Source organism: Hyla sarda, chromosome 1 (genome assembly GCF_029499605.1).
Source record: "Hyla sarda isolate aHylSar1 chromosome 1, aHylSar1.hap1, whole genome shotgun sequence".
In the NCBI taxonomy this organism is placed as follows: Eukaryota; Metazoa; Chordata; class Amphibia; order Anura; family Hylidae; genus Hyla; species Hyla sarda.
The window spans coordinates 393,508,376-393,534,313 of NC_079189.1; the positions used below are offsets into that span (position 1 = coordinate 393,508,376).

Here is a 25,938-nt window from a genome sequence, read left to right on the forward strand (position 1 = left end):
AGAAAAAAAATGGAATAAAAAATCAAAGTGTCACATGTTCTCAAAAGTGATAATAATAAAAACTGAAAATCAGAATAGAGCAGTTTTATATATTTTTTTTTAATGCAAAAGCAGTACAATAATAGAATGGAAAGGGTGGTATCATTTTATTTGTATTGACCCACAGAATAAAGATAACATGTCGGTTTTATCATAAAGTGACCCCCCCTCCCCCCTCAGAAGTTTTAAAGGTTTTATTTTTAATTTACCCCCACAAATTATTTGTTATATTTTTTTGGCTGCGATGTACATTTTAGGGTAAAATGAAAGGAGTCATTACAAAGTACAATTAGTTGCGCAAAACGTAAGCCCTCATATGGGTCTTTAAACTGGAAAAAAAAATTGTTAAAGAATTGTTAATAGACAAGAAGGAAAAATATCTAACCATGTAAAAATGAAAATTGGCGGTGGCCTTGTGTTTACTCTTTGTGATTTAAAAATTACATTCTTGTGAGTATTATTCTATCCTGCAGAAACTCTGGTACCTTTATAATAGTGTTTTTCAGCACAAACCACTCAGTAATTCGTTCTTAATTGTAGACATTTACTATATTAGGTGATTATGTAATAGTATATATCTTAAAAAATATCAGAGGTCGGTCAGAGACTTCCAAATGATAGGTCAGTAAAGATAAGAACTAGGTCAAAGTCCAGATCAGCAATTGTTGCTAGGTTGAATCGTAAAAGGGAATGTACAAAGTGTACTCTTTCTAACTTTTTTTAAGCTATAATGTTAGCATGATAATATAAATATGCTCTAGATTTATCTTGCACTCACTTTACAAGTAATAATTGTCATCCGTTGTTTAAACAATAATGTCATGCCTTCTGTCCACTTAGCTCTGCATGTGAATTCTCTGATAAAGTCAATGAATGGTATAAAACTGTAGAAGATATATTTGATAAACCTCAACAACTATAGTAATCGCAAACTAAGTCATTTATAATGACTCCTAATGTGTGATAGTGCATGACTTACTTTAGTCACTTATGGTTGGCTAAAGCAAATACTGCTTGCTCAGATTTCTTTTCTGACAACCTCGGTTTTATGGCAGTAGTAGGCAGGAGGAACAGTCATGATCACTTCAGCAATGAGAACTACATTAGGAAAAGTGGACCGTGCAGTCAAATGTTTTCTCTATAAACAACTTATGTTTATAGTTCAGATGTAATATAAACTTTGAGTACAAAGGTCCTAATGTGACTATTTAACATAAGCATGCCCAAACCCTACAAACTACATACAATTAAAAACTCTTTGAAAGGTTTGAACATGAAGTATAGGGCGTTGTACAAAGATACAAATGTAAAGCCACTCTTACCTGTGATGACTGTATCCGTCATTAGCAGGATAAGCAGAGAGATGGTGGATGACTGACTGTGAGCTTCTCGTAGGAAGAGCAATGGCAAGAAATTGAAGAAGCATTTCCCAAGCTGCATACATAGGACAGTCTCTTGTATTTCCATTCTGCACACTTTCTGCAGTTTCTTAACTGTAGATGCACAACCCTTACAACTTCATGACTGTCTGTCCCAGAAGCAGGTTCTTTCTCTGTCAAATTTGTGTATGGGGGGGGGGGGGGGGGATTCTCAGCAAAAACTTGTTTGTCTAGGTTTGCTTTACCTTGTCTACTCCCACTCCCCTTACCTTATCACAAAATACAAGGTTTTTTGCTCATTTACAAATCAATAGGATCTGTTTTGGGGAGTTTGCGACAGTGACCCAGCCTTTCTGCTGATAGGAACCCATTCCGTGATTTGCTGTAATGTATCCGTGTTTATTCTTGGCTTACGTCTCTCTCTCGCTCGTTGCATATTTGCTCTTGAGGTAATTATCCTGTAGAGCAGGTAGATCAGCCAGATCAGGTGGAGGTTGTCACTACCCTGCAGCTGCCTCTTAGCAACTCCTACTGGCAATAAATTTTGTTGTTGTTACACCCAACTGACCGTTTCTAGCTCTTGACACCTGTTCAGAGATAATATGAAATGTGTAACTTCGAATTGCTAGAAGCATACAATATTTCCCAATAAAATAAGTATCACTTATTTTCTACTTCATGTGTGTAGAATGTTTTGTCTCACTTGAAGTATTATTTAGTTCCTTCCATTCACTTTGTAGGAATGTTTATGCACACGTAAAACATATTCAGAATGCCAGACAACATTGTCATCTCTCAAGTATAAGAGAATTATCATCATTAGGAACAATTATGGTACTCTCTTGTATAGCTGTTCAGGATTGCATTAATTGTTATAACTGTAGTGGTGATCATGGCAGTGGAAGTTATGATAACAGACAGAACTAACCACGGACTGCTGTAATCGAACACTTAGCCGTGGCCCCACCCTTAAGACCTGTTATTTGTTTACGCATGCAAATAAGACCTTTTCACACGCCAATGTTTTTATAATTATTTAACATCAGTATTTTGTAAGCCAAAACTAGGAGTAGATCCTATACAGAGAATTAGTATAATTAAAGTGTTTGCCCTCCCATTTTGGACTCGCTCCAGGTTTTGGCTTACAAATAGCAATGTTAAATACTACTGTATCAAAGTGTCCTAAGATTGGATTTACACGTAGTATGCTGGTCAGTATTTTAGCCCAGTCAAAAGCACAGAAAAATCTGCAATCCAATCCATTGCAATTTTTTTTGAATCCAGCCAATAAGCCTGACCTAGATAAAAGTCAGCCAAATCAGACCATTTTGGTCGTTTTAGCTGACCACCTTCTGTAAAAATGTGATTGGCCAAGCTGTATTTTTTTAGTTGTTGTCGGCTGAAAAATGCAGGATGTGCTGAATTTTGACAATCATGTGACACCTTGCTTGAGCTCACTGTGGTTTAAAAAAATAAATAAAAAAAAAGTGATGTGACTAGTCTGGCATGTTGCTAAATGATCACACAGGACTTAGAACAGCCATATTGTGGCCACCGGGCCATGTGTATGGCCAGCTGAAATGTAAATCTGATTGCCAAGTAGCTTGAGGTGTGTCATGCATTGACATGCTTGTTAAAATGTACCTGACTGAGGATCAAAACTCAAAGCAGACCTGAAGCATACCTCATAAGTTTCTCTTTTTTGGAGATGCAGCACCTGCTTTTGACACACAACCTTATTTCCCTCTAAGAGAACCTAATTTCTCTAGCGGCTCCATTGGGGGACACAGACCTTGGGTATATGCTGTTGTTGCACTATAGTAACAAAAAAGTCGGCCCCTCCCAGCAGGATATACCCACCTACAGAGCCTGAGCTAATCAGTTTTAGCTTAGTGTCTGCAGGAGACAGACGCTGGTCTGGGACTTCCAAGACCTGGTCAAAAAAAAATTTATTTTCCAGATTAGGGACGTTTAGTTTATTTCCCTTTTCCCAAGTCGTCTACATGACAGCACCCGGAGATTTCATCTGCCTAATTGAGACAGAATAAACACAGAGTTTAAAACCCCACCCCTTCCTCTCCATACCCAGTGTTTTTCCTGTCCCGATTAGGGAAGGAACCTCTGAGAGTGCAGGAGAGCGCTCTTCTGCTAGCTACCTATATTATGCCGGCGGTTCCCGTCCGAGATGAAAAAGATTTTTCCTTTTTCTGTCTCCCCTTGCGGCACCCAGGCGGTCTTATGCAGGGGAGACGCAATAAGGGCCGGATCGCAGTCCTTAGGTCCTGCCTTCTGGTCCCGCGCCGACCGGCGAGCAGCGGCATCGCTAAACCGGAGGACTCTATGGTAAAACGTCACTTCCGGTGACGTAGGAGTCCTCCGGAGGGCACATCTGGCCTTGTGTATGGCGTCTGATGTCACACCTGGCCGGAAGAGAGGCGGGGATTTCAAAATCCCCATGTATATAGGACTCAGGAAGATTACAAGCGGTGCTTACTCTAGAGGAGTAAACTCTACCACTCCGCTACCACAGCCGACGCCGCTAACACCGCAGAGACCAGCTAAAGCACTGCAGTTTGCTACATCCTATTATCCACCACAGGATATATTGTAAGTACTACTGATACTGGTTCATTTTTTGGGCCTTTACCAGGGTGGATTTCAAGCCTCTATGGCCATTCCCTTAAAGGTGCTATCTGTCACAGCGATTTGTGCTGCTACAGTCGTTTTTCCATGATGTCTACACCAGTCAAGGCTGCTGAGGTTTAAGCCCGTGCAGATCCAAGTAACCGTGAGTAATGAGGTCCTATAGGGTTTGTACCCGGGCCTATCTTCTGAACTACTGTCTGATCCTCTCCTCCCTTTATATTTTAGGGAGAAAAGGATACTCCTTTGATTTCCGTAAAAACAAAATCTAAAATAAGAAAATTTGTAATAAGGAACCTCAGGTGTCTTAAAAAAAAAAACGTTATGTAAAAGATGTGTTGCCAATTTAGTCTCGGAGGAAGCTCCTGATAATATGAAAGATATTAGATCAATGATTCATAATAAATCCTCTCCTTTAAGTCAGGCGGTCCCGTCTGGATCTCAAAAGATCCAAACAAAAGCTAAGATGGTCTATTTCTCCGACTCATACATACATCATACATCTCATCAGGACATCGAGGAGGGTGAATGTGTAGACAGCCCACAAGAAGAGGATACGAGTTAAAAAAAATTTTTGTTTAATCCTGAGGACATTGAGGAGCTAATTAAAGCCGTTAGAGCCACCGTTAATCTTGAGGAGGTACAAGAAGTTAAAACCATTCAGGATGAGTTATTCGGGGGTCTATGTGACCGTAAATCTCCCTCCTTCCCTGTTCATCCGAACATTCACAAGATCATTAATGACAAATGGGCTAGGCTAGATAAGGGGTCCTTCATTCCTAAGGGCATTAAGAGACGTTATCCTTTTGCTGAGACTGACTCGTCTAACTGGGACACTATTCCAAAAGTCGACTCTCCCATAGCCAAGGTGGCCAAAAATATCTCCTTGCCATTCGAAGACTCTTCTCAGTTAAAGAATCCAATGGACCGAAAAACAGAGTCTCTTTAAAAAAAAAAAAAAATCTTGGGAGGCAGCAGCTACGTTGCTTAGACCTAATGTAGCTTCCACTTGTGTAGCTAGAACCTTGGAAGTATGGATTGACCAACTTCAGCTACACTTACAGGGGATACCCCTAAAGAGGATATAATTGCAAGTCTCCCTATTCTTAAAATGGCTACCAATTTTCTTGCGGATGCATCGGCACTGCTGTTCTGTCTAATATTTCTAGAAGGGTGCTCTGGTTAAAATCCTGGACAGGGGATGTTACCTCCAAAAACAAATTGTCCGTCCTTCCGTTTCATGGACAATTAGTTTTTGGAGCTGTCTTAGATAATATTTTGGCTAAGGCCTCGGACAATAAAAAAAGGTTTTCCCAAAGAGAAAGCTCAACCAAAAAAGACCCCCTTTCGCCTCTTTTCTCAGACTAATCAGCCCTATAGAGGTAAGGGCAACACAGGCCGTTGGTCCTACAGAAAGGGTGGTAGAGGAAGAGGCTTCTTGTTTAACCCCAACCAGTCTACTGCTGGTGGAGGTAAACAATGACACCATTCCGGTAGGGGTGAGACTGTCATCCTTCGCCCCTATTTGGGAATGAATGATTCCCAACCCTTGGATAGTCAACATTATCCAAGAGGGTTACCGGGTAGAATTCTCCTCTCCCCCTTCCCCAAGATTTGTGGTAACCAAATCCCCAGGCTCCCTAGCCTTAATCCTTCAGGGGGTCCAGAATCTATTTAGTTTAGGGGCAGTCCCAAAAAACCAGAGGGGTTGAGGTCATTATTCCCATCTGTTTCTAATCAAGAAGCCAAATGGGAAATTCAGGACTATCATCAAAACAGACTAGTTACATACAGGAAATTCAGGATGGAGACAGTGAGGTTAGCCATTCATCTCATAAAAGACAGTGCAGTCATGGCCACAATAGATCTCAGGACGCGTATTACCACCTCCCTATCCACATAGACTCACAACCCTTTCAAAGATTCGCCGTCCATTGGGACAGAAGAGTCTGCCTTTTTCAATTTGTTTGTCTGCCCTTCGGGCTCTCCTCGGCCCCCCGCATTTTCACAAAAGTGATAGTGGAGGTGGCGGCTGTTCTCAGAAAGGAGAAAATTCTGGTAATACCTTACTTGGATGACATATTGATCGTGGCGGACTCTGTTCTTTACCTAAAAGAACATATAAAAAGAACGGCTCAGGTCCTTCAAGATCTCGGTTGGATCTTGAACCTAGACAAATCCGACTTACTACCAAGTTGCAGGAAGGTCTTCCAAGAGGATTCAGTAGCACAACAGTCCTTCCTTCCCAGAGAAAAGATCCAAAAGATACAGGATCAGATTCTTCTACTTCTTACTCTCAAAAGTTGTACTCTAAGATTTGCCATGTCTGTGCTAGGATTGTTAACATCCAGACCCCTCCGGAAATTGATTCTAGGGGTATGGGACTAAAAGCAAACCTCCTTAGACAAAAAATATCCCTCTTCCATCACAGTTAAAGACCCAGCTAAGATGGTGGCTTTCCCTCCAAAATCTTGTAAGGGGTGTACTCTGGCATCAAACAAACCCCAGGATAATTACCACAGAAGCCAGTGCTCAGGGTTGGGGAGCCCACTCAGGAAAGCTTTCGGTACAAGGGAAATGTAGTCCCTCTCTCGAAAACAGGTCAGGAAACCTGAGAGAGTTATTAGCCATCTGGATGGCTCTACTGGACTTGGAACTGTATTGCAAAGACAGACATGTCCTAATTTACTCAGACAACACAACCGCAGTGGCGTTCATTCGTCATTGGGGGGGGCCTCGCCACTCAGCCTTACAGTCAGTCTCGGGTCAAATATTCTGTTGGACAGAACAGAATATACTTTCCATCTCAGCAGTTCATCTCGGGGATATGGAACATCAGAGCAGACTTTCTAAGCCAACACTTTATAGATCCGGGGGAATGAACACTAGCCGACTCTGCATTTTCATCAATAGTCAACGCCTGGGGTCTACCCCAGATAGATTTATTTGCCTCCAGGAAGAATCGCAAAGTGAGCAGTTTCTTCTCTCTGAATCCCAGAGACTCTCCAGTGGCAGTGGTGCTCTAGTTCAACAATGGTCTTTCAGCCTGGGATATGTCTTCCCTCCAATAGTCCTAATCTCCAGAGTACTACAAAATCTATGAGTGTGGAAGATCCAATACGGTTTCTCCCTCGTCCAGATCTACTAACCCAGGGTCCAGTCCAGCACAGTCAGGTTCATACCCTCAGCTTAGCGGCCTGGAAACTGAGAAGCTCCTGCTAGAAAGAAAGGGTTTCTCTGAAAAAGTAATTAACACCCTGCTAGCCAGTCGCAAGTCTTCCACCTGTAAGAGCTATTCTAAGGTTTGGAAAAAAATACATTTCTTGGTGTGGGTCTTCTTTTTCACTTGAATCCCTAACATTCTTAATACTTAATTTTCTGCAAGATGGCTTTGACTTAGGTCTTTCACTTTAAAGGTGCAGGTTTCAGCCCTCAGTGTTCTTTTCCAAATGAAATTAGAAGATGATGGTTGGGTGTCTAGGTTTATTAAAGCCTCTGAGAAACTTAGGCCTAGAATTACAAACCTCTACCCTCTGTGGAACCTTATTGTAGTCCTTGAGGCCCTCACTGAACCTCCCTTTGAACCAATAGAGTCTATCTCTATCAAATTACTTACCTTAAAAACTGTATTTTTGGTAGCAATAACATCTGCACGTAGAGTCAGGCTCTCTCTACTTTACAGCTTTTTTTATTATAGTCAGGGATGATAGAATCGTCCTCAAATTAGACACACATTTTTTACCGAAAGTATGTTCTTCATTTCATAGATCCTAAGATATTGTTATTCCTTCCTTCTGCTGAGCTCCTAAGAATGATCAAGAAAGATCGTTCAACTGTTTAGATGTAAGGAGAGCAGTGTTACAATATGTACAAAAACCTTTTTCTCCAGTTTGCAGGTCCTAACAAAGGGGAAAAGGCTTTCAATAGTTCTATTGCGAGATAGATCCGCATGGCCATCTCAGACGCCTATTCGGCAAAGGGAAAAAATCCCCCTCTTGATTTAAAGGCTCATTCTACCCATGCAGTCTCTTCCTCATGGGCAGAGAGAGGTGGAGACTTTGGCTAAATTTGCCTTTGAAGCTGCAGGTTCATCCCTTCTTACTGCCTTTGCTTCTGCCTGGGTTTCAAAAGACCTTACGGTCTGGGTTTCCCAACTCCGACAGGGCATTCTTGCTGGGGCTCCCTCAGAGGAATTGGCTGATTTAATTCTCCAACTTTCCAAGGCTGGAGACTTTCTGTGTTCTGCTTCCATGCAGTCTGCCTGCTGTGCTGCCTTTACCACAGGCAACCTAGTGGCCATCCGTCGATCCATGTGGCTTAAAGCCTGGGACGCGGACGCCTCTTCCAAGAAGTCTCCCACTGAGCTTCCCTTTACTGGCTCTCGGCTCTTTGGCAAGTGCCTAGATGAAATTATCTGGGAGGTGACTGGTGGAAGAGTTCCTTATTACCTCAAAATAAGGCTCGCAGTACGGCTTCCCGTCGCAAGTCAACCTCTGGTCGGTCCTTTTGGACCTTTGGTGCCAATAGGGGGGCCAGGCAGGCGCCTTCGAGGAATAAGAAGGCTACCTCCTTCCAGAACGGTCCATCCTGGAAATCGGACAACCGTTCCGTCCGTTTTGCGGCCAAAGCGGGCACCCGCAAACCTACTTCTGCCTGAAGGGATGCCCCCACCCGCATATTTTTCTCGAGTGGGAGGTTGTCTCTTAATCTTCTGGGAGGTCTGGACCGCGCATGTGCAGGACTCCTGGGTCAGGGACGTGGTATCCAATGGTTACCGGATCGAATTTGCCTCCCTGCCAAGGGATCGCTTTTTTCTTTCCCGAGCTCCCCGGTCCCCCTCTCTGACAAGGGCTTTTCGGGGTATGCTACAGTCCCTCCTCATCCAGGGAGTCATTGTCCCGGTTCCTCCCATTGAACATTTTCGAGGGGGGACTGTACGCCCAATCTTGGACCTGAAACGCCTCAACCAGCATCTTCTCCTTCGCCATTTCGGCATGGAGTCTCTCCGTTTTGTTGTGGCGACCATGGATCAAGGGGAGTTACCTCCCCATGTTCCAATTTTCCCAGGACACCAGAGGTACCTCTGCTTTGCTGTCCCGAAAGGCCATTTTTATTTTGTGGCTCTCCCCTTCGGCCTGGCCACTGCTCCGAGGGTTTTCACAAAGGTCTTTGCGCCGGTGATCGGTCTTCTACAGACCAGAGGTGTCTGTGATTCCTTACTTGGACGACCTCCTGATCAAGCCTCCGACCAGAGCCCAGAATCTGGATAGTCTCACCCTCACCCTTCAGGCCTTGTCTCATTATGGCTGGATGGTCAATCAGGACAAGTCCAACCTCTCTCCCACCCAGTCCCTGGAGTTTTTGGGGTCTCCAGTTCAACACGACATCTGCCCGTCGGCTCCAGCCAGACAAGAGGCTGACTCTCTTGTCGGGGGTTTGCATACTTCGGAACTCCACCCCCGTTTCCATTCACTTTTGCATGGAAGTCCTGGGTCGAATGGTGGTGGCCATGGAGGCCGTTCTGTTCGCTCAGTTTAATTTCCGGCCCCTTCAACCGGCGATTCTATCCCGGTGGAACAGGTCTCCTTTGTCTCTTGATCGCAGGATTGTCCTTCCTCGATCGTCTCGCCGGTCCCTTCTGTGGTGGCTTCACTCGCCCCTACTTCTTCAGGGGCACTCCTTCCTGCTCCTCCCCTGGCAGGTCAGTACAACAGAGGGCAGCCTTTCGGGTTGGGGGGTGTTTTCCGGGACCGGACGTAGTGCTGGGCGATATGACCAAAAATGAGTATCACGGTATTTTTCTAAAGTATCACGGTATTTCACTGTATTTTTTTTTTTTGGCATTGAGACTTGCATTGAGGTGGCGTAGCGGAACTAAATGGGCTTTTGGAACTAAATGATCTGAACACTGGGGCAGTGGAGTACCCTTTTAAATAGATGTAACAAACAACCCTACAGCCTCCAGCTGTTGCAAAAATACAACTCCCAGCATGTTGGACTATATAGTAGTGTATAGTATAGGTCAGTGTTTCCCAACTAGGGGTGCCTCCAGCTGTTGCAAAACTACAACTCCCATCATGCCCGGACAGCCATTGGCTGACGTCACGGCGTAGCTGCGTCAATGCAGCGTACTAGGCCGGAGCCTGCTCGGAGTGGAGAAGAGGACCCCTGGAGAAGGACAGCCCGGACCGGTTCACCCTCCACCCGGAATGCCGCCGGACACTACAGGAAGGATGGGTGGCCCGGACCACACCCCTATTACGGGTAAGTTTAATTTTTTTTATTGACTCGGAGGGTGGGGGAGGGGCCCGACTGGTATAGCGGTATGGGCAAAAATCCATACCGTGGCAGAAAAAAAAAACCTATCTGGTTCATACCGGTATACCGCCCAGCACTAATCGGACGGTCCAGGGCCTTTGGTCCCCCAAGAGGCCCTTCTCCCAATCAACATATTGGAACTGAGGGCAGTCTATCTCTGCCTGTTACATTGGGAGACCCTTCTTCAGGGCCACCCTGTTCGTGTCCAGTCGGACAACTCCACTCCTATGGCGTACATCAATCACCAGGGCAGCACTCGCAGCTCTGCGGCGATGGCCGAAGTATCCAAAATTCTCCTCTGGGCGGAACTCTGAGTTCCACCCATCTCGGCGATTAACATCCCGGGAGTAAACAACTGGGAAGCAGACTTTCTCAGCCAATCCTTTGCCGACCCCGGCGAGTGGTCCCTTCATCCGGAGGTATTTGCGGAGATCTGCAACCTCTGGGGCGCTCCAGACGTGGACCTCTTTTGCGTCCCACCACAACCAGAAGATTCCACTCTTTGTGGCAAAGTCCCGGGAACCCCGGACTCTGGCCGTGGATGCTCTGGTGATTCCTTGGTCGGGCTTCGCCCTACCCTATCTGTTCCTTCCTCTTCCTCTCCTCCCCAGGGTCCTGAGGAAGCTCGGAGCAGAGGGCGTTCCCACCATTCTCGTGGCTCCGGACTGGCCTTGGAGGGCGTGGTACGCCAACGTAATCAGACTTCTGGACGATGTGATGCTGCGCCTCCCGATTCGTCCACACCTTCTCTCTCAGGGTACCCTTTGCCACCCCAATTTACTGTCTCTGCATTTGACGGCGTGGCAGTTGAGAACGCGGTTCTGAGGGCACAAGGTTTCTCAACCCAGGTGATTCGCACCATGCTCAGGCCGCGCAAGCCCTCCTCCGCAAAGATTTACCGTACCTAGCGGTCTTATTTTTATTGGTGTGAATCTCAGTCTTTTTCTCCAGTTGTCTTCTCCCTCCCTGACTCCTTTCCTTTTTGCAGTCGGGCTGGAGCAACGATTAGCTCTCAGCTCCCTGAAGGGTCAGGTCTCGGCCCTCTCCATTCTCTTCCAGTGCCCTCTGGCGTCCGATTCTCATGTTCGGACTTTTCTTCAGGGAGTGGCCCACAAGGTTCCTCCTTACTGGTCCCCTACACCTCCTTGGGATCTGAAAGTGGTCCTTGGTGCTCTTCAGGGCGCTCTCTCTGTACCCTTCAGGGAGGTTTCCCTTAGTCTCCTTTTCTGAAAGGTGGTGTTCCTTATTGCAATTACCTCTATCAGATGGGTTGTAGAGCTGGCGGCTCTCTCTCTTGCCGCTCTCCCTTCCTGATCATCCACCAGGACAAGGTTGTTTTTCGTCCGGTCCCGTCTTTTTTACATAAGGTAGTTTCTGCCTTCCACCTCAATGAGGACATCGTCCTCCCGTCCTTTTGCCCCGCTCCATCTCATCCCAAGGAGTGTTTGCTCCATAACCTGGATGTGGTGCGGGCTGTACGAATCTACCTCTCTGTCACTTCTTCCTTTCGTCAATGGGACTCCTTTTTTGTTATTACGGACAGTCGCCGTGAAGGACAACCTGCTTCAAAGGACACCATTTCGTGGTGGATCAGGTCTGCCATTTCGGAAGCTTACCGAAATTCCACGCGTTCTGTCGGAACTTCCTGAGCTCTCCGTAACCGGGCTTCGGCCTCACAAGTCTGTAAGACGGCTACCTGGTTGTCCTTGCACATTTTTACAAAATTCTACCAGGTTCATACCTTTGCATCCGCTGATGCTAGTCTGGGCTGTAAGGTGTTGCAGGCGGCGGTGGTCCACCTGCCCCCTGATTGTTTTCTGTGCCCACCCTAGAGACGGCTTTGGTACGTCCCAAGGTCTGTGTCCCCCAATGGAGCCTATAGAGAAAAGAAGATTTTTTGTTCTTACCGTAAAATCCTTTTCTCGGAGGATCCATTGGAGACACAGCTCCCACCCTTTCTTTGGTGTTCCTGGTTTGGTTACCTGTCCAAGAGTGTGTTCAGTTATTTTTTGCTCTGTGGTTACCTCGGACTGTACTTGGCTTTTCTGACCTTCGGTCCTCTCCTACTGCTCTGGGACTAAACTGATTAGCTCAGGCTCTGTAGGCGGGTATATCCTGCTGGGAGGGGCTAACTTTTTTTGCTACCATAGTGTCAAGTCTCCTAGCAACAACAGCATATACCCAAGGTCTGTGTCCCCCAATGGATCCTCTGAGAAAAGGATTTCACGGTAAGGACAAAAAATTCCTTTTTCTGGTTCCTAACTTCATATTAGACCCTACTAAGTATTTTGTTTCTTTGTTTAATGGTATTTGGGCCTTGAAATGTCTATTCAAATAATTTAAAGGGGGATAGGAAAATAATTTAAAGTTGGGTAGTCTAACTGGTGGCACTCCCACTGATCACAAGAACACAGACAATTTTTATTAATAATTGTTCCTGGGATGAAATGTATAGACTTAACTTGTGCGGCCACTGTTCAATTTATACTTTATGGGCCGCCGAATAGATCAGTGCTCAGAAATGTTCGGTAGCTCTGCTGTAGTGATCGGACCCTGGCCAATGAAAACTTACGCCATAGGAAATGTCAAATTTTTTTTATTTTTTTTTTAATGACAAGTACACCTTAAGCTTATGATATGTATAAAAAAAAGTCTTTGACCATCCAAAATGTATGTTGATGGAATTTTCATAGTTTAATTTATACCTTTTACCAAAGACTGCTTTGAGAAAGGTGTTCCTGACCTCCCAGAACACAAAGCGATTTTATTTTGGGGGTTGTTTTTGATTAAAAAAATATTCTACCATTCACTACATATTAACAAGAAAATGCGAATAGTCGACTTGTTGTCCTATCTATTCCCTTCCCATACTGCCCTTCTTCCCCTACACCCTCTTTTTCCCTTTTTTTTTTTCTCTCCATTCTTTCGGTCTATTACCCTAAAGGTGCCAATACACTTTACACTAAATTAGGGCAAAATGCCAGTTGGTTCATCTGTCTATCTAAGGTATATAGTGGATTCCCAATTCAGGAAGAGGAGAGAAAGTTTGGGCATGTTGGATTTCGGCCGGCCAACCCTTTTGTTCTGGGAGGGAAAAGCCATGTCCATTGCTGACTTTGCTGAGTGTTTGTGTATAACAGTGTTTCCCAACCAGGGTGCCTCCAAATGTTGCAAAACTACAACTACCAGCATGCCCAGACAACCGTTGGCTTTTTGGGCATGCTGGGAGTTGTAGTTCTGCAACAGCCAGAGGCACCCTGGTTGGGTGAGGTATGGGCAGAGAACTGTTGGCTGAATGAACATTTGTTCGTCAGTTCTTTATAATACTCCTCTATGTTAAAAATATATTAAACTCTCGTCTTTCTATTCTTGTTTCTAATCCCTCCTTTTATTTTATTCCTTCTGATTATTATGAGTGTGGGGATGGACAGGAAACTTGCTTAAAAGGACTGCTGCATTTGTTATCTTATCAGGCATGAGACCTATCCTTTGTCATCTCTGTTTGTATAGAGAAACTCCATTTACTTTTTTCTTTATCCATGTTAAGTAAGGTCCTGGGTGACAATTTGAATGACTCTATATTACCTTTTCTATAAAAGGTGATTAAACATAAAAAACTTTATAGCTTTTTGGCTTTTATCTTACATTAGTGAGTACAGCTCTCACATTTTTGTAATTTTATTATATCTTTTCATGCGACAACACTTTTCATGCGATAACACTAAATGACACTCTGCTACAATGTAAAGTAGAGAATGCACAGTCTGTATAACAGTGTTTATATTTGCTGTTCCCTCAAAATCACTCAACACACAGCCATTAATGTATAAACCGTGGCAAAATAGGTGAGAACACCCTTAAGTGAAAATATCTAAACTGGACCCAATTAGCCATTTTGCCTCCCCATTGTCATGTGACTTATTTCAGCAGAATGGGAAGCAGGTGTCTTAAATTTGGTGTTATCATTCTCACACTCTCTAATACTGGTCATTGGAACTTAAAGGAAAACAGTCAGCCAGTTCACCCACACTAAACCCAATACACTGGGTTATAGTTATTGTGAACAGGAGTCTCTAAAGGTTTCACTTACTTTGTAAAGTTTTGTTGCCACCGAGTTAGCATCCTCAAAGTGTCATACTTCACCTCCTTTGTTGCGTCCCCCCCCCCCCCCCCATGTTGCATATTCAGCCCCCGAGGTCCGCCCCCTTGTTGCATATTCATTTATTTGGGTTCCGGAGGAAGGCTTCCTTGTTGCACATTCTTTTACTGCTACTCCATGTCTTAGTGATGTGGAGTTATATGCCTCCTGAGCGCAGCGCTCTGTGTTCAGAGTGTATGCACTGAATTTTTTACCCAGCTCTCACCTCCTGAGGTCAGGAGAGCTGCTCTGCGCTGCGTGCCTGCGCCGGTCCCTCACTACTCCCAACTTCCGCTTAGCAAAGCGTTATATGGGGTAAAATCTTTTTCCTCACCATACCCGGGGGACGCTCTTGCCCCCCAGGGATGGTGAGGATATGAACTTATAAACTAGTCACCGCCGCACCCGAAAGTAGTCCCCTGGGCGGGGAGCTCCTTTCACCTAATCCCGTTCTTCGGTTGGCAGAGATGCCCTTTCCGTTTGTTTGATGGGCTGCGTCATCGCTCTGCTCACTGAACAGACGGAGCAGAGCGATGACACGGCCCGTCAATCAAGTGGAAGGGGTGTCGCTGCCAGCCGAAGAACTGGACTAGATGAGAGGAGCTCCCCTCCCAGGGGACTACTCACGGGCGCGGCGGTGACTAGTTTATAAGTTTATATCCTCACCATCCCTGGGGGCAATAGCGTCCACCGGGAATGGTGAGGATAAAGATTTTACCCTATATAAAGCATTGCCAAGCGTTATATAGTGTAAAATCTGATGATTGGTTCCCTTTAAACATGGCACCTCATGGCAAAGAACTCTTTAACCCCTTAAGGACTCAGGGTTTTTCCGTTTTTGCACTTTCGTTTTTTCCTCCTTACCTTTTAAAAATCATAACCCTTTCAATTTTCCACCTAAAAATCCATATTATGGCTTATTTTTTGCGTCACCAATTCTACTTTGCAGTGACATTAGTCATTTTACCCAAAAATGCACGGCGAAACGGGAAAAAAAATCATTGTGCGACAAAATCGGAAAAAAACGCCATTTTGTAACTTTTGGGGGCTTTCGTTTCTACGCAGTGCATATTTCGGTAAAAATTACACCTTATGATTATTCTGTAGGTCCATACGGTTAAAATGATACCCTACTTATATAGGTGTGATTTTGTCGCACTTCTGGAAAAAATCATAACTACATGCAGGAAAATGTATACGTTTAAAAATGTCATCTTCTGACCCCTATAACATTTTTATTTTTCCATGTACAGGGCGGTATGAGGACTCATTTTTTGCGCCGTGATCTGAAGTTTTTATCGGTATGATTTTTGTTTTGATCGGACTTTTTGATCACTTTTTATTCATTTTTTAATGGTATAAAAAGTGACCAAAATACGCTTTTTTGGACTTTGGAATTTTTTTGCGTGTACGCCATTGACCGTACGGCTTAATTAATTATATATTTTTATAGTTCGGACATTTACGCACGCGGCGATACCACATATGTTTATTTTTTATTTTTTTTACACTGTTTTATTTTTTTATGGGAAAAGGGGGGTGATTCAAACTTTTATTAGGGAAGGGGTTAAATGACTTTTATTAACACTTTTTTTTTACATTTTTTTTGCAGTGTTATAGGTCCCATAGGGACCTATAACACTGCACACACTGATCTCCTATGCTGATCACTGGCGTGCATTAACACGCCTGTGATCAGCATTATCGGCGCTTGACTGCTCCTGCCTGGATCTCAGGCACGGAGCAGTCATTCGTCGATCGGACACCGGGGAGGCAGGTAAGAGCCCTCCCGGTGTCCGATCAGCTGTTCGGGACGCCGCGATTTCACCGCGGCGGTCCCGAACAGCCCGACTGAGCAGCCGGGTCACTTTCACTTTAGAAGCGGCGGTCAGCTTTGACCGCCACTTCTAAAGGGTTAATACCGCACATCGCCCCGATCGGCGATGTGTGGTATTAGCCGCGGGTCCCGGCCGTTGATTAGCTCCGGGACCGACGCGATATGATGCGGGATCGCGGCGCGATCCCGCTTCATATCGCGGGAGCCGGCGCAGGACGTAAATATACGTCCTGCGTCGTTAAGGGGTTAAGGTTCCTGAAAAAAAGAATTGTTGCTCTACATAATGATGGCCAAGGCTATGAGATGATTGCGATGAGCCTGAAACTGAGTTGCAGCACGGTGGGCAAGACCATACGGCATTTTTACAGGACAAGTTCCACCCAGAACAGGGTGCATATGCTCACCGTCATATCCAGAGGTTGTGTTTGGGAAATAGACCTATGAGTGCTGCCAATGTCGCTGCAGAGGCTGAAGGGGTGGGGGGCTAAGACCATATGCCACACACTGTATGAAATTGGTCTGCTTTGCTGATAACCCAGAAGGAAGCTTCTTCTAAAGATGAAGCACAAGAAAGCCTGCAAACAGTTTGTTGAAGACAAGCAGACCAAGGACCTGGATTACTGCAACAATGTTATGCGGTTCAATGAGACAAAGATACATTTATTTGGTTCAGATTGGGGATCAACCGATATCGATTTTTTTAGGGCTGATACCGATAATCTGTCACCTTTCAGGCCGATAGCCGATAACTTATACCGATCTTCCGGTATAAGTTATTGGCTATTCAACCCCCCCCGGCGGTGCAGAAGCCGTTGCAGATCAATGATTTATTGCGGTGCCAGAGACCGCCGCCCGCTTCTCTCCCCCTGCCTGTCCTGAGTCTAACCACCACAGTTGCCCCATCGCCTTCCCCCCCCCATTCTCTGCCCACATACCGCTGCCCCATTGCCTCCCCCCATCCTCTGGCCACATGCCGCTGCCCCATCGCCTCCCCCCCATCCTCTGCCCACATACTGCCGCCGCCCCCCACCCCGCCTCCCCCATCCCCGGTGTTATAATTACCTGTTCCCGGGGACCGCGATCCTTCTGGCTCCGTCGGCGTCCTGCGCTGTCACTGTGCACACTGACGGTGATGTCACGTTGGGGACGTCACTCGACATTATGCAGCGCACAGCAGCAGCGCAGGAGCCAGAAGGATCGCGGACCCCGGGAACACGTAATTATAACACCGGGGATGGGGGGAGGCGGGGGGGCGGCGTTATGTGGGCAGAGGATTGGGGGGCCGGCGGTATGTAAGCAGAGGATGGGGGGGAGGCGATGGGGCAGTGGCATGTGGCCAGAAGATGGGGGGAGACAATGGGGCAGCGGCGGCGGTATGTGGGCAGAGGATGGGGGAAGGCTATGGGGCAGCGGCGGCGATGGTCGTCTCTGGCCGGGGGGCGGGGCATTATCGGCAATTGCCGATACCAATAATGTCCAAAATCGCGATTATCGGCCGATAATATCAGCCAAACCGATAATCGGTCGATCTCTAGTTCAGATGTTGTCAAGCATGTGTAGTGTCAACCAGATGAGAGTACAAAGACAAGTGTTTTCTTGCCTACAGTCAAGCATGGTGGTGGGAGTGTCATGGTCTGAGACTGCTTGAATGCTGCTGGCACTGGGGAGATGCCATTCATTGAGGGAACCATGAATGCCACATGTACTGTGACATACTGAAGCAGAGCATGATCACCTCCCTTCAGAGACTGGCACGCAGGGAAGAATTCCAACATGATAACCCCAAATACACCTCCAAGATGACCACTGTTAGAAGCTGAGGAAAAAAGGTGATGGAATGGCCAAGCGGGTTTCCTGACCTAAACGCTAAGGAGCATCTGTGAGGCATCCTCAAATGGAACATGGGAGAGCGCAAGGTCTCCAGTGATGAATTTTAAAGCTCTGGTGAACTCCATGCCCAAGAGGCTTGAGGTAGTGCTGTAAAATAATGGTAGTCACACAAATTTTGACACTTTGGGACCAATATGGACATTTCAACTTAGGCTCCTTTCACACTAGTGATTTCTCCGTTATTGAAGTTCCGTTGCATGCTCCGTCACGATTTTCGTCGAAAACCGGCCATTACAAAACCCCTGACGGCCGCGACTAAATCGCATTGCAGCCTATGGGGTTTTGTAACTGCCCGTTTGCACCCGTATATGCCCGTAATTCATTACGGACGTGATACAGTGACGGGACATTGTGGCGGAAAAATTACTGCATTCGCCGAAAATTGTGACGGAACTTCAATAACGGAGAAATTACTAGTGTGAAAGGAGCCTTAGGCGTGTACACCCTTTTGTTGCCAAGATTTAGACATTAATGGCTTTTTGTTGAGCATACACAACATTAAACACTGTTATATAGACTGTGCACTCACTACTTTACATTGTAGCAGAGCCTCATTTCTTCAGTGTTGTAACATGAAAATATATAATAAAATATTTACAAAAATGTCAGGGGTGTATGCACTAATGTGGCATACTGTACATATGTACACCAAATAGGATTTTAGCTTGGTGTTTAGGAGAGAGTCTACAGGCAGAGCCATGAAAGACTCTGAACAGCATTGGCCAGGTTGCATTGTAATATATATGAAAGCTGCTGAATCCAAAAGGTTGAAAATGTTTTCAATAAAAGCCTGTTTTATTTGAAGAGCAATAAAAATAAGTTAATTTGTGTCCAAAGCCTTTGCGAACATAGATACCTATTATATTAGCAGGAGGCTCACTGCATGATGCATAGCCTTTTTCACTTACTAGCCATGGCAGGTGAATTGGTGGAGCTCTGAACTATAAATACATGTATGTATGTCAGTATACAGTGATATGAATGTACTACTTGTGGAGGAGGGGCAGCAAACTGAATCTGTACCAGGTGAACAAAGCCTAGCTTTGTTTTCTGGCGCAAAGCCTAACTCCTATTTGTTTTGTGGTCTTTAGGTTATGTTTACATCTCTGTTGGAGGATCCACCAGATGTGAACAGAGCCTCATTGTTCATTTTGAATGGCTTCCAACACTGGCAGTGAAAATACAAATCTTATGTAAAAATATAGAGTAAAGAAAAATGATGCAAGAGTCTCAATTCAGTGCCTCGAAAGTGTCCAGACGTAAATATTCTAAAGGGTACGTTCACACGTATGCAGATTTGATGCACAGGATTTTCTGCTACAGATTTCAATGTAAACTAAATGACTGAGCACAGCTTATCTTCAGTTACAAATCCTGCGCATCAAATCTGCTCAGGATCCTGTACGTGTGAACGTACTCAAATGCAGAAAATTGTGTAATTGTAAGTTGCAAAAAGTGATAGAGCTTGTGTTTTTCTCTCAGGCAGAGATGGATGCAATGTTGATGGAGTCGGCAGGGGAAGCAATTCCTTTGGTTGCTGCTGCAGTTGGTGGTGTGACATTTGCTCCATATTTTGCAAGTTTTCTTCCACTGCTCCTCAACAAAACAGTAAGTTTTATGGCGTTCATAACTGTTTATATGTATATTTGTTTCATATGCCAAATATGAAATAGTCATTTGTATACAACCACAGTTTGACTGTTTGCCTACACAGATCAGCCATAATGCTATTATTGTGGAGGTCCTCCTTGTGCTGCCAAAACAGCTCTTATCTGATGTGTCCTGTGGAGCTGATTTTCAACTGATTTTGGCTGTGATGTTATCAAGTCAGTGACTACCACAGCAGTCCACAGAGTGTTTTTAGAAGTATTGGTTCATATGGCATCTAAACAGCACTTGCCTGACAAATGATCTGCACAGCTGAGCAGCTATGACACTAAACAGTGAGAAAAGCATTCCTTTAGCTAGTGACCCAAGACTATGCTGCGCTAACTGTACTTGTGCACTCAAGAAGGCGCAGCAACGCATGCTTTGTTCTACTGTATACTACAATACCATGAGACTGGCATAAAGGGAACTTATGTCAGTCATGTGCTGCCTGACTATGGTCTACAGGAGGATGTAGCTAATGGAAACAGGCCTTGGTAGGATAAAGGCTACATGGAAGGCCTTTCACAATGAATGCTAATCACTTTTTTAAGTCCTGACCCGCTTATCGTGTTTGCTTTTCCTTTGCTCCTATAGTATTCCCTTCATCGTAACAGAAACCCCTTTCCTTGTCTCCTCTCTCCTGGACAGTGCTGGCGGGCACCCCTCTGTTGGTTGTAGTTTTTTTTTCTTTTTCAATAAATAACTCTTTATTTTTCATTTTTAATAGGTTTTTCATTGTTTTCCTGGTTACTCTCCTTCTATTCCTCAGCAGTTTGTCTCCTTTTACTGAATTCTGAGCAGATCAGTTAGCATTCTGTTTTCATGCACCTCAGTGAGTTTTGGGCACCCATGATTCCTTTGTATGTAAACCAATTAAACCTCCTTTGAGCAGTTTTGGTAGATAAAAACCATAACCTACAGGAAACCCCACAAGACCCACCATTTTGGAATTGCTTTGGTCCAGTTATTTAGTCATCACAATTTATCTCTTAGACCCTCATGCTTGGATCCTCATGTTTTTCCTGCTTCTAACACAACACTTGCTGCCTAATATATCCCACCCATTGTTCGATGGCATTGTTATCAGATAATATTATTAACCTAATAATATTAGTAACTTTTACCTGTTAAAGGTTTAAATGATATAGCCGGTCAGAGTCATGACTGATCCATGAACAATCACAGGTAAAGGTATCTGTGCCCAACCCATCACTCGCGGTACTCGCCAGGGGTGCCCTTTATCTCAGGTCTTATTCGCATTGGTAATGGAACCCTTGGTGGCTAAAATAAGGGCAAACCCTGATATAAAAGGAGTAACAATTTCGTCCTTAGAGTATAAAACGTCACTTTTTGCGGACGATTTACTTTTGACGATCACTGAGCCCCTGGTGTCCCTCCCTAATCTGTTCTCTCTTCTTGATTCTTTTTCCGGTTGCTCTGGCCTTCAAGTTAATGCTTCTAAGTCTGAAATTTTATACTGTTATCCAAAGGACTCTTATTTCCCTTAACTTCGGTTTTAAGGATTCCTCTTCGGGTGGTCTTTACCTAGGGGTTAAGCTTACCCCCTTGCTCCAAGAGTTATATGCTAAAAATTACCCTCCCCTTTACTCCTCTGTGTGCTCAGACAGGGCGAAATGGGACTACCCCTATCTCTCCTGGATCGGGAGAATTAATGTTGTTAAGATGGTGATCCTTTCCAGATTGCTGTATTTGTTCCGCTCTTTACCTATACCTATTGTTAGGTGAGACATTATGGCACTCCAGAAGGATGTCTTCGCTTATGTCTGGGCGCACAGACGACCCCGCATTGCCCGCCCCGTGATGCACTATGGTCGGAGGGTTGGTGGCCTGTCGGTCCCCCACTTTCTCAAGTACTATTATGCGGCTAGGCTGGCAGAGTTGGCCCTTATTAATGTCCGGCAGGGGGCGCCTTGGTGGGTTACATTGGAGGAGTCTTTGTTACTCCCTCATTCCTTCATGCTCCATCTCCGATTTGCTCCCTTCTTCGGCGTTGGTTGTCCTTTATTCGCTGTCTCTCTGGCGGCAAGTACGTTTTAAGTTTCTGCTGCAGTCTTCCGTTTCCCCCTCCTTCCTTTTCTTTCTAACCCTCTCTTTCCTCCTGGTATCACCCCCACAAGTTTTTCATGGTGGATCCAGAATAACCTGCTCTGTCTTCACAATCTTACCAGACGACAACAGCTTTACACTTTGGACCAATTTCATATTGCACACTCTCCACCTCCCAGTGAGTTTCTCCGCATTAGACAGATTTTTTCCTTCTATAAGGCTCTACTCCCTGCAACATCGCTGATTTCCCCGACATTCTTTGAGACTTGTATGCTGTACATGCCTGAAAGGGTGGGATTACTATCTTTGTTGTATGCCCATTTGAATGCCCCCCCACCTGGCGGGAAGCTGAAGTTTACGATCGAATGGAAACGTGACTTGAGCACTACCCTGTCTCTTGAACAATGGAGAGGTTGTTGCGAAACCTTGAGTCAAGGAAGTTGGCAGGTGTTTCTGATGGAGACGGCGCTTAAGGTGCTTCACAGGACCTATTTGGTCCCGGCCAGATTACATACTTTATACCCACTTTTCTCACCTATGTGTTTTCGTGGTTGTGGCATGCTCGGCACGATGTATCATGTGTGGTGGTCGTGCCCTGTGGTGGCTTCTTTGTGGGCTAGGGTCCACGATCTTTTAACCTCTCTTTTTGCATGTCATATACCGGAGACACCTGCCTTCTGTCTGCTAGGCTTAAAACCCACCAGAATGAAGTTCAAGACTTTCCGTTTAGTTCAGCTTATTCTCCTGCCCACCTGGATCCATATAGCATCCCATTGGAAACAACAATCCCTACCTTTCTCGGGGGTTTTACAAAGAATTAATACTATAATGTTATATGAGAAACTGACTGCAATTAGGGAGGATGTGGTATCTCGTTTTGAAGAGGTGTGGGAGCCCTGGCTCACTTCCTCTCATGGTCATGATATGCGCCATAGCCTGTCGTTGTACTAACTGTATGGGTCTGTGCTCCCGCCCGGGACGGTACTTTGTACTTACATTATACGATGTCTGATGAAGTATTTCCTGTATGTCTCCATGTACACCACTGGTTTGATTCACTTTTGTGGGTCATGTTGATCTTACATCATCTAGTTTATTGCTTGTACCTGTGTACACATCTTTTTGAATCAATAAAAGCTTCATGGTTTGACCATTAAAGGTATCTGTGCCGGAGGTCTTCAGTTAAAGCCAAAAAATTGACCATTCACTGTAAATATTCAGTTTTTGAACTGTAGGGATAATCTAATGTACAGACACTTGCATGATGATCATACTAAACCCTGTGAATTTTCCTCTCCACACAGAAGTCCAGTTGCTCTCCTGCAGATAAGTCTTTTGCAGTTGGTACACTTGCTGAATCCATAGTAGGTCTGGGAGAGGCGACTGCTCAGTTTGTGGCGCAGTTATTTCCTGCTCTCATCGCTGGAGCCCAGGATGTAGATGATGAAGTTCGCAGTAATGCCGTATATGGACTTGGGGTGCTTGCAGAACACGGAGGCGCAGCTATGCTTAAGTATCCTTGGTTCTTTGTAAATGTCTGCTCTTGCCTGAGGGTTGCATTGTCTTAACTTGCACACACACAGTTTTAGATCTGTTTAACATCTTTAAAAGACCTGTTCTACTTATTGCTGAAAGTGGGTTGCACAGGAAGTCTTAGTTCTTGCAAATCTGTACAGCTGATGAATGACTGTAGATCTACGGAGAAAAGTTTCAAGCAGTTATTTAGTGGGGATTAGGTCAGATCCTATAAGTGTAGGTCTAAGCAGCTTGTTCAGGTTCCTAAGAGCTGTAGTAAATTGTGTTTGGGTGGACTGGTTATTAGATAATGCATTCTAACAATTACAGTCTCACATCAATAATATACAGTAGGGATGTCCCAATACCATTTTTTTTAAGACAGAGTATGAGTACTGATACTTTAATTCTATTACTCACCTATACGAATTATGAGTACTTTTATTTTAAAGGGAATCTGACACCAGGGTGACGCGGTTTCTGACACTGCTTACCGTGCTGATATGTGGGTTCCTTGTTGTGTGCAAAGGAGGCGGCTGCTGTAGTATGAGCAAAGATTTCTCTCTTCTCCATTGGGCAGAACAGGGAATTTGCATTGGCGGTGAGACCGATGTCTCCAGAACGATTGCGCTGATGTTCACATGGTGAGCAGCGGTAGAAACTGGGTCACCTGCACTATCTACCTATGAATTCAAGTTAGTGCAGGTGACTCTGCTGTAAGATTGCCTTAAATAGTAGGTAGTATCCTCTTGCAGGTAGTATAGAGAATTGCAGACAATAGTTGCAGCCCCCCTGTAGCCCGCAGCCCCCTTGTAGACAGCAGGCCCCCCCCCCCTCCTTGTAGACAGCAGCCCCCCCCCCACTCCTTGTAGACAGCAGCCCCCCCCCCCACTCCTTGTAGACAGCAGCCCCCCCCCACTCCTTGTAGACAGCAGCCCCCCCCCCCACTCCTTGTAGACAGCAGCCCCCCCCCCACTCCTTGTAGACAGCAGCCCCCCCCCCACTCCTTGTAGACAGCAGCCCCCCCCCCTCCTTGTAGACAGCAGGCCCCCCCTCCTTGTAGACAGCAGCGCCCCCCCTCCTTGTAGACAGCAGCCCCCCCCCTCCTTGTAGACAGCAGCCCCCCCCCTCGTAGACAGCAGCCCCCCCCCTCGTAGACAGCAGCCCCCCCCCTCGTAGACAGCAGCCCCCCCCCTCGTAGACAGCAGGCCCCCCCCTCGTAGACAGCAGGCCCCCCCCTCGTAGACAGCAGGCCCCCCCCCTCGTAGACAGCAGGCCCCCCCCCTCGTAGATAGCAGGGCCCCCCCCCCCCCTCGTAGACAGCAGGCCCCCCCCCCCTCGTAGACAGCAGGCCCCCCCCCCTCGTAGACAGCAGGCCCCCCCCCCCTCGTAGACAGCAGGCCCCCCCCCCTCGTAGACAGCAGGCCCCCCCCCCCCTCGTAGACAGCAGGCCCCCCCCCCCCTCGTAGACAGCAGGCCCCCCCCCCCCTCGTAGACAGCAGGCCCCCCCCCTCGTAGACAGCAGGCCCCCCCCCCTCGTAGACAGCAGGCCCCTCCCCCCCCTCGTAGACAGCAGGCCTCCTCCTCGTAGACAGCAGGCCCCCCCCCCCTCGTAGACAGCAGGCCCCCCCCCCCTCGTAGACAGCAGGCCCCCCCCCCTCGTAGACAGCAGGCCCCCCCTCGTAGACAGCAGGCCCCCCCTCGTAGACAGCAGGCCCCCCCCTCGTAGACAGCAAGCCCCCCCCTCGTAGACAGCAGGCCCCCCCCTCGTAGACAGCAAGCCCCCCCCTCGTAGACAGCAGCCCCCCCCCCTTGTAGACAGTAGGCCCCCCCCCTTGTAGACAGTAGGCCCCCTCCCCTTGTAGACAGTAGGCCCCCCCCCTCCTTGTAGACAGCAGCCCCCCCCTCCTTGTAGACAGCAGCCCCCCCCCCTCCTTGTAGACAGCAAGCCCCCCCTCCTTGTAGACAGCAGCCCCCCCCTTGTAGACAGCAGCCCGCTCCCCCTTGTAGACAGCACGACAACAGCCCCCCCTCCTTGTAGATGGCAGGACCCCCCTGTAGACATTAGTAGCAGCCCCCATGTAGACCACAGCACCTCTGCAGACAATAGTAGCAGATCCCCTGAATACCGCTGCCCCGTTCTCCCATCCGCATCATGGCATCCTATGGAGGAGCATCTGACATACACGTCACTCTGCTTTCTCCGTAGCGTTACGCTGGGGCGCAGTGGAGGATATGGAGTGACGTGTGTTGAACATGCTACTCCATAGGAAGCCATGATGCGGATGGGAGAACGGGGCAGCAGCAGCAGGTATTGAATTTGGTATCGGGGACGAGTCCCTGATACCATGCAAATGGCTAGTACGGGACAGGTTTGACTCTGATCAGGCCTCGCCATGGTCGACCAAAGAAGGTTGAGTGCACATGCTCAGTGCCCTATCTAGAGGTTGTATTTGGGGAAA

The 25,938-nt window shown here is 46.3% G+C and overlaps 1 protein-coding gene across 1 annotated transcript in view; it reads left to right on the forward strand.

The window, feature by feature from the left end:
- The window catches only part of IPO4 (importin 4), a 176,491-nt gene that overhangs the window by 141,832 nt on the left and 8,721 nt on the right, over positions 1 to 25,938 (forward strand). The window contains exons 25-26 of the mRNA XM_056525792.1: positions 19,727 to 19,852; positions 23,266 to 23,474. Of these exons, the coding sequence (XP_056381767.1) occupies positions 19,727 to 19,852; positions 23,266 to 23,474 (335 nt within the window). The remainder of the gene's footprint in view (positions 1 to 19,726; positions 19,853 to 23,265; positions 23,475 to 25,938) is intronic.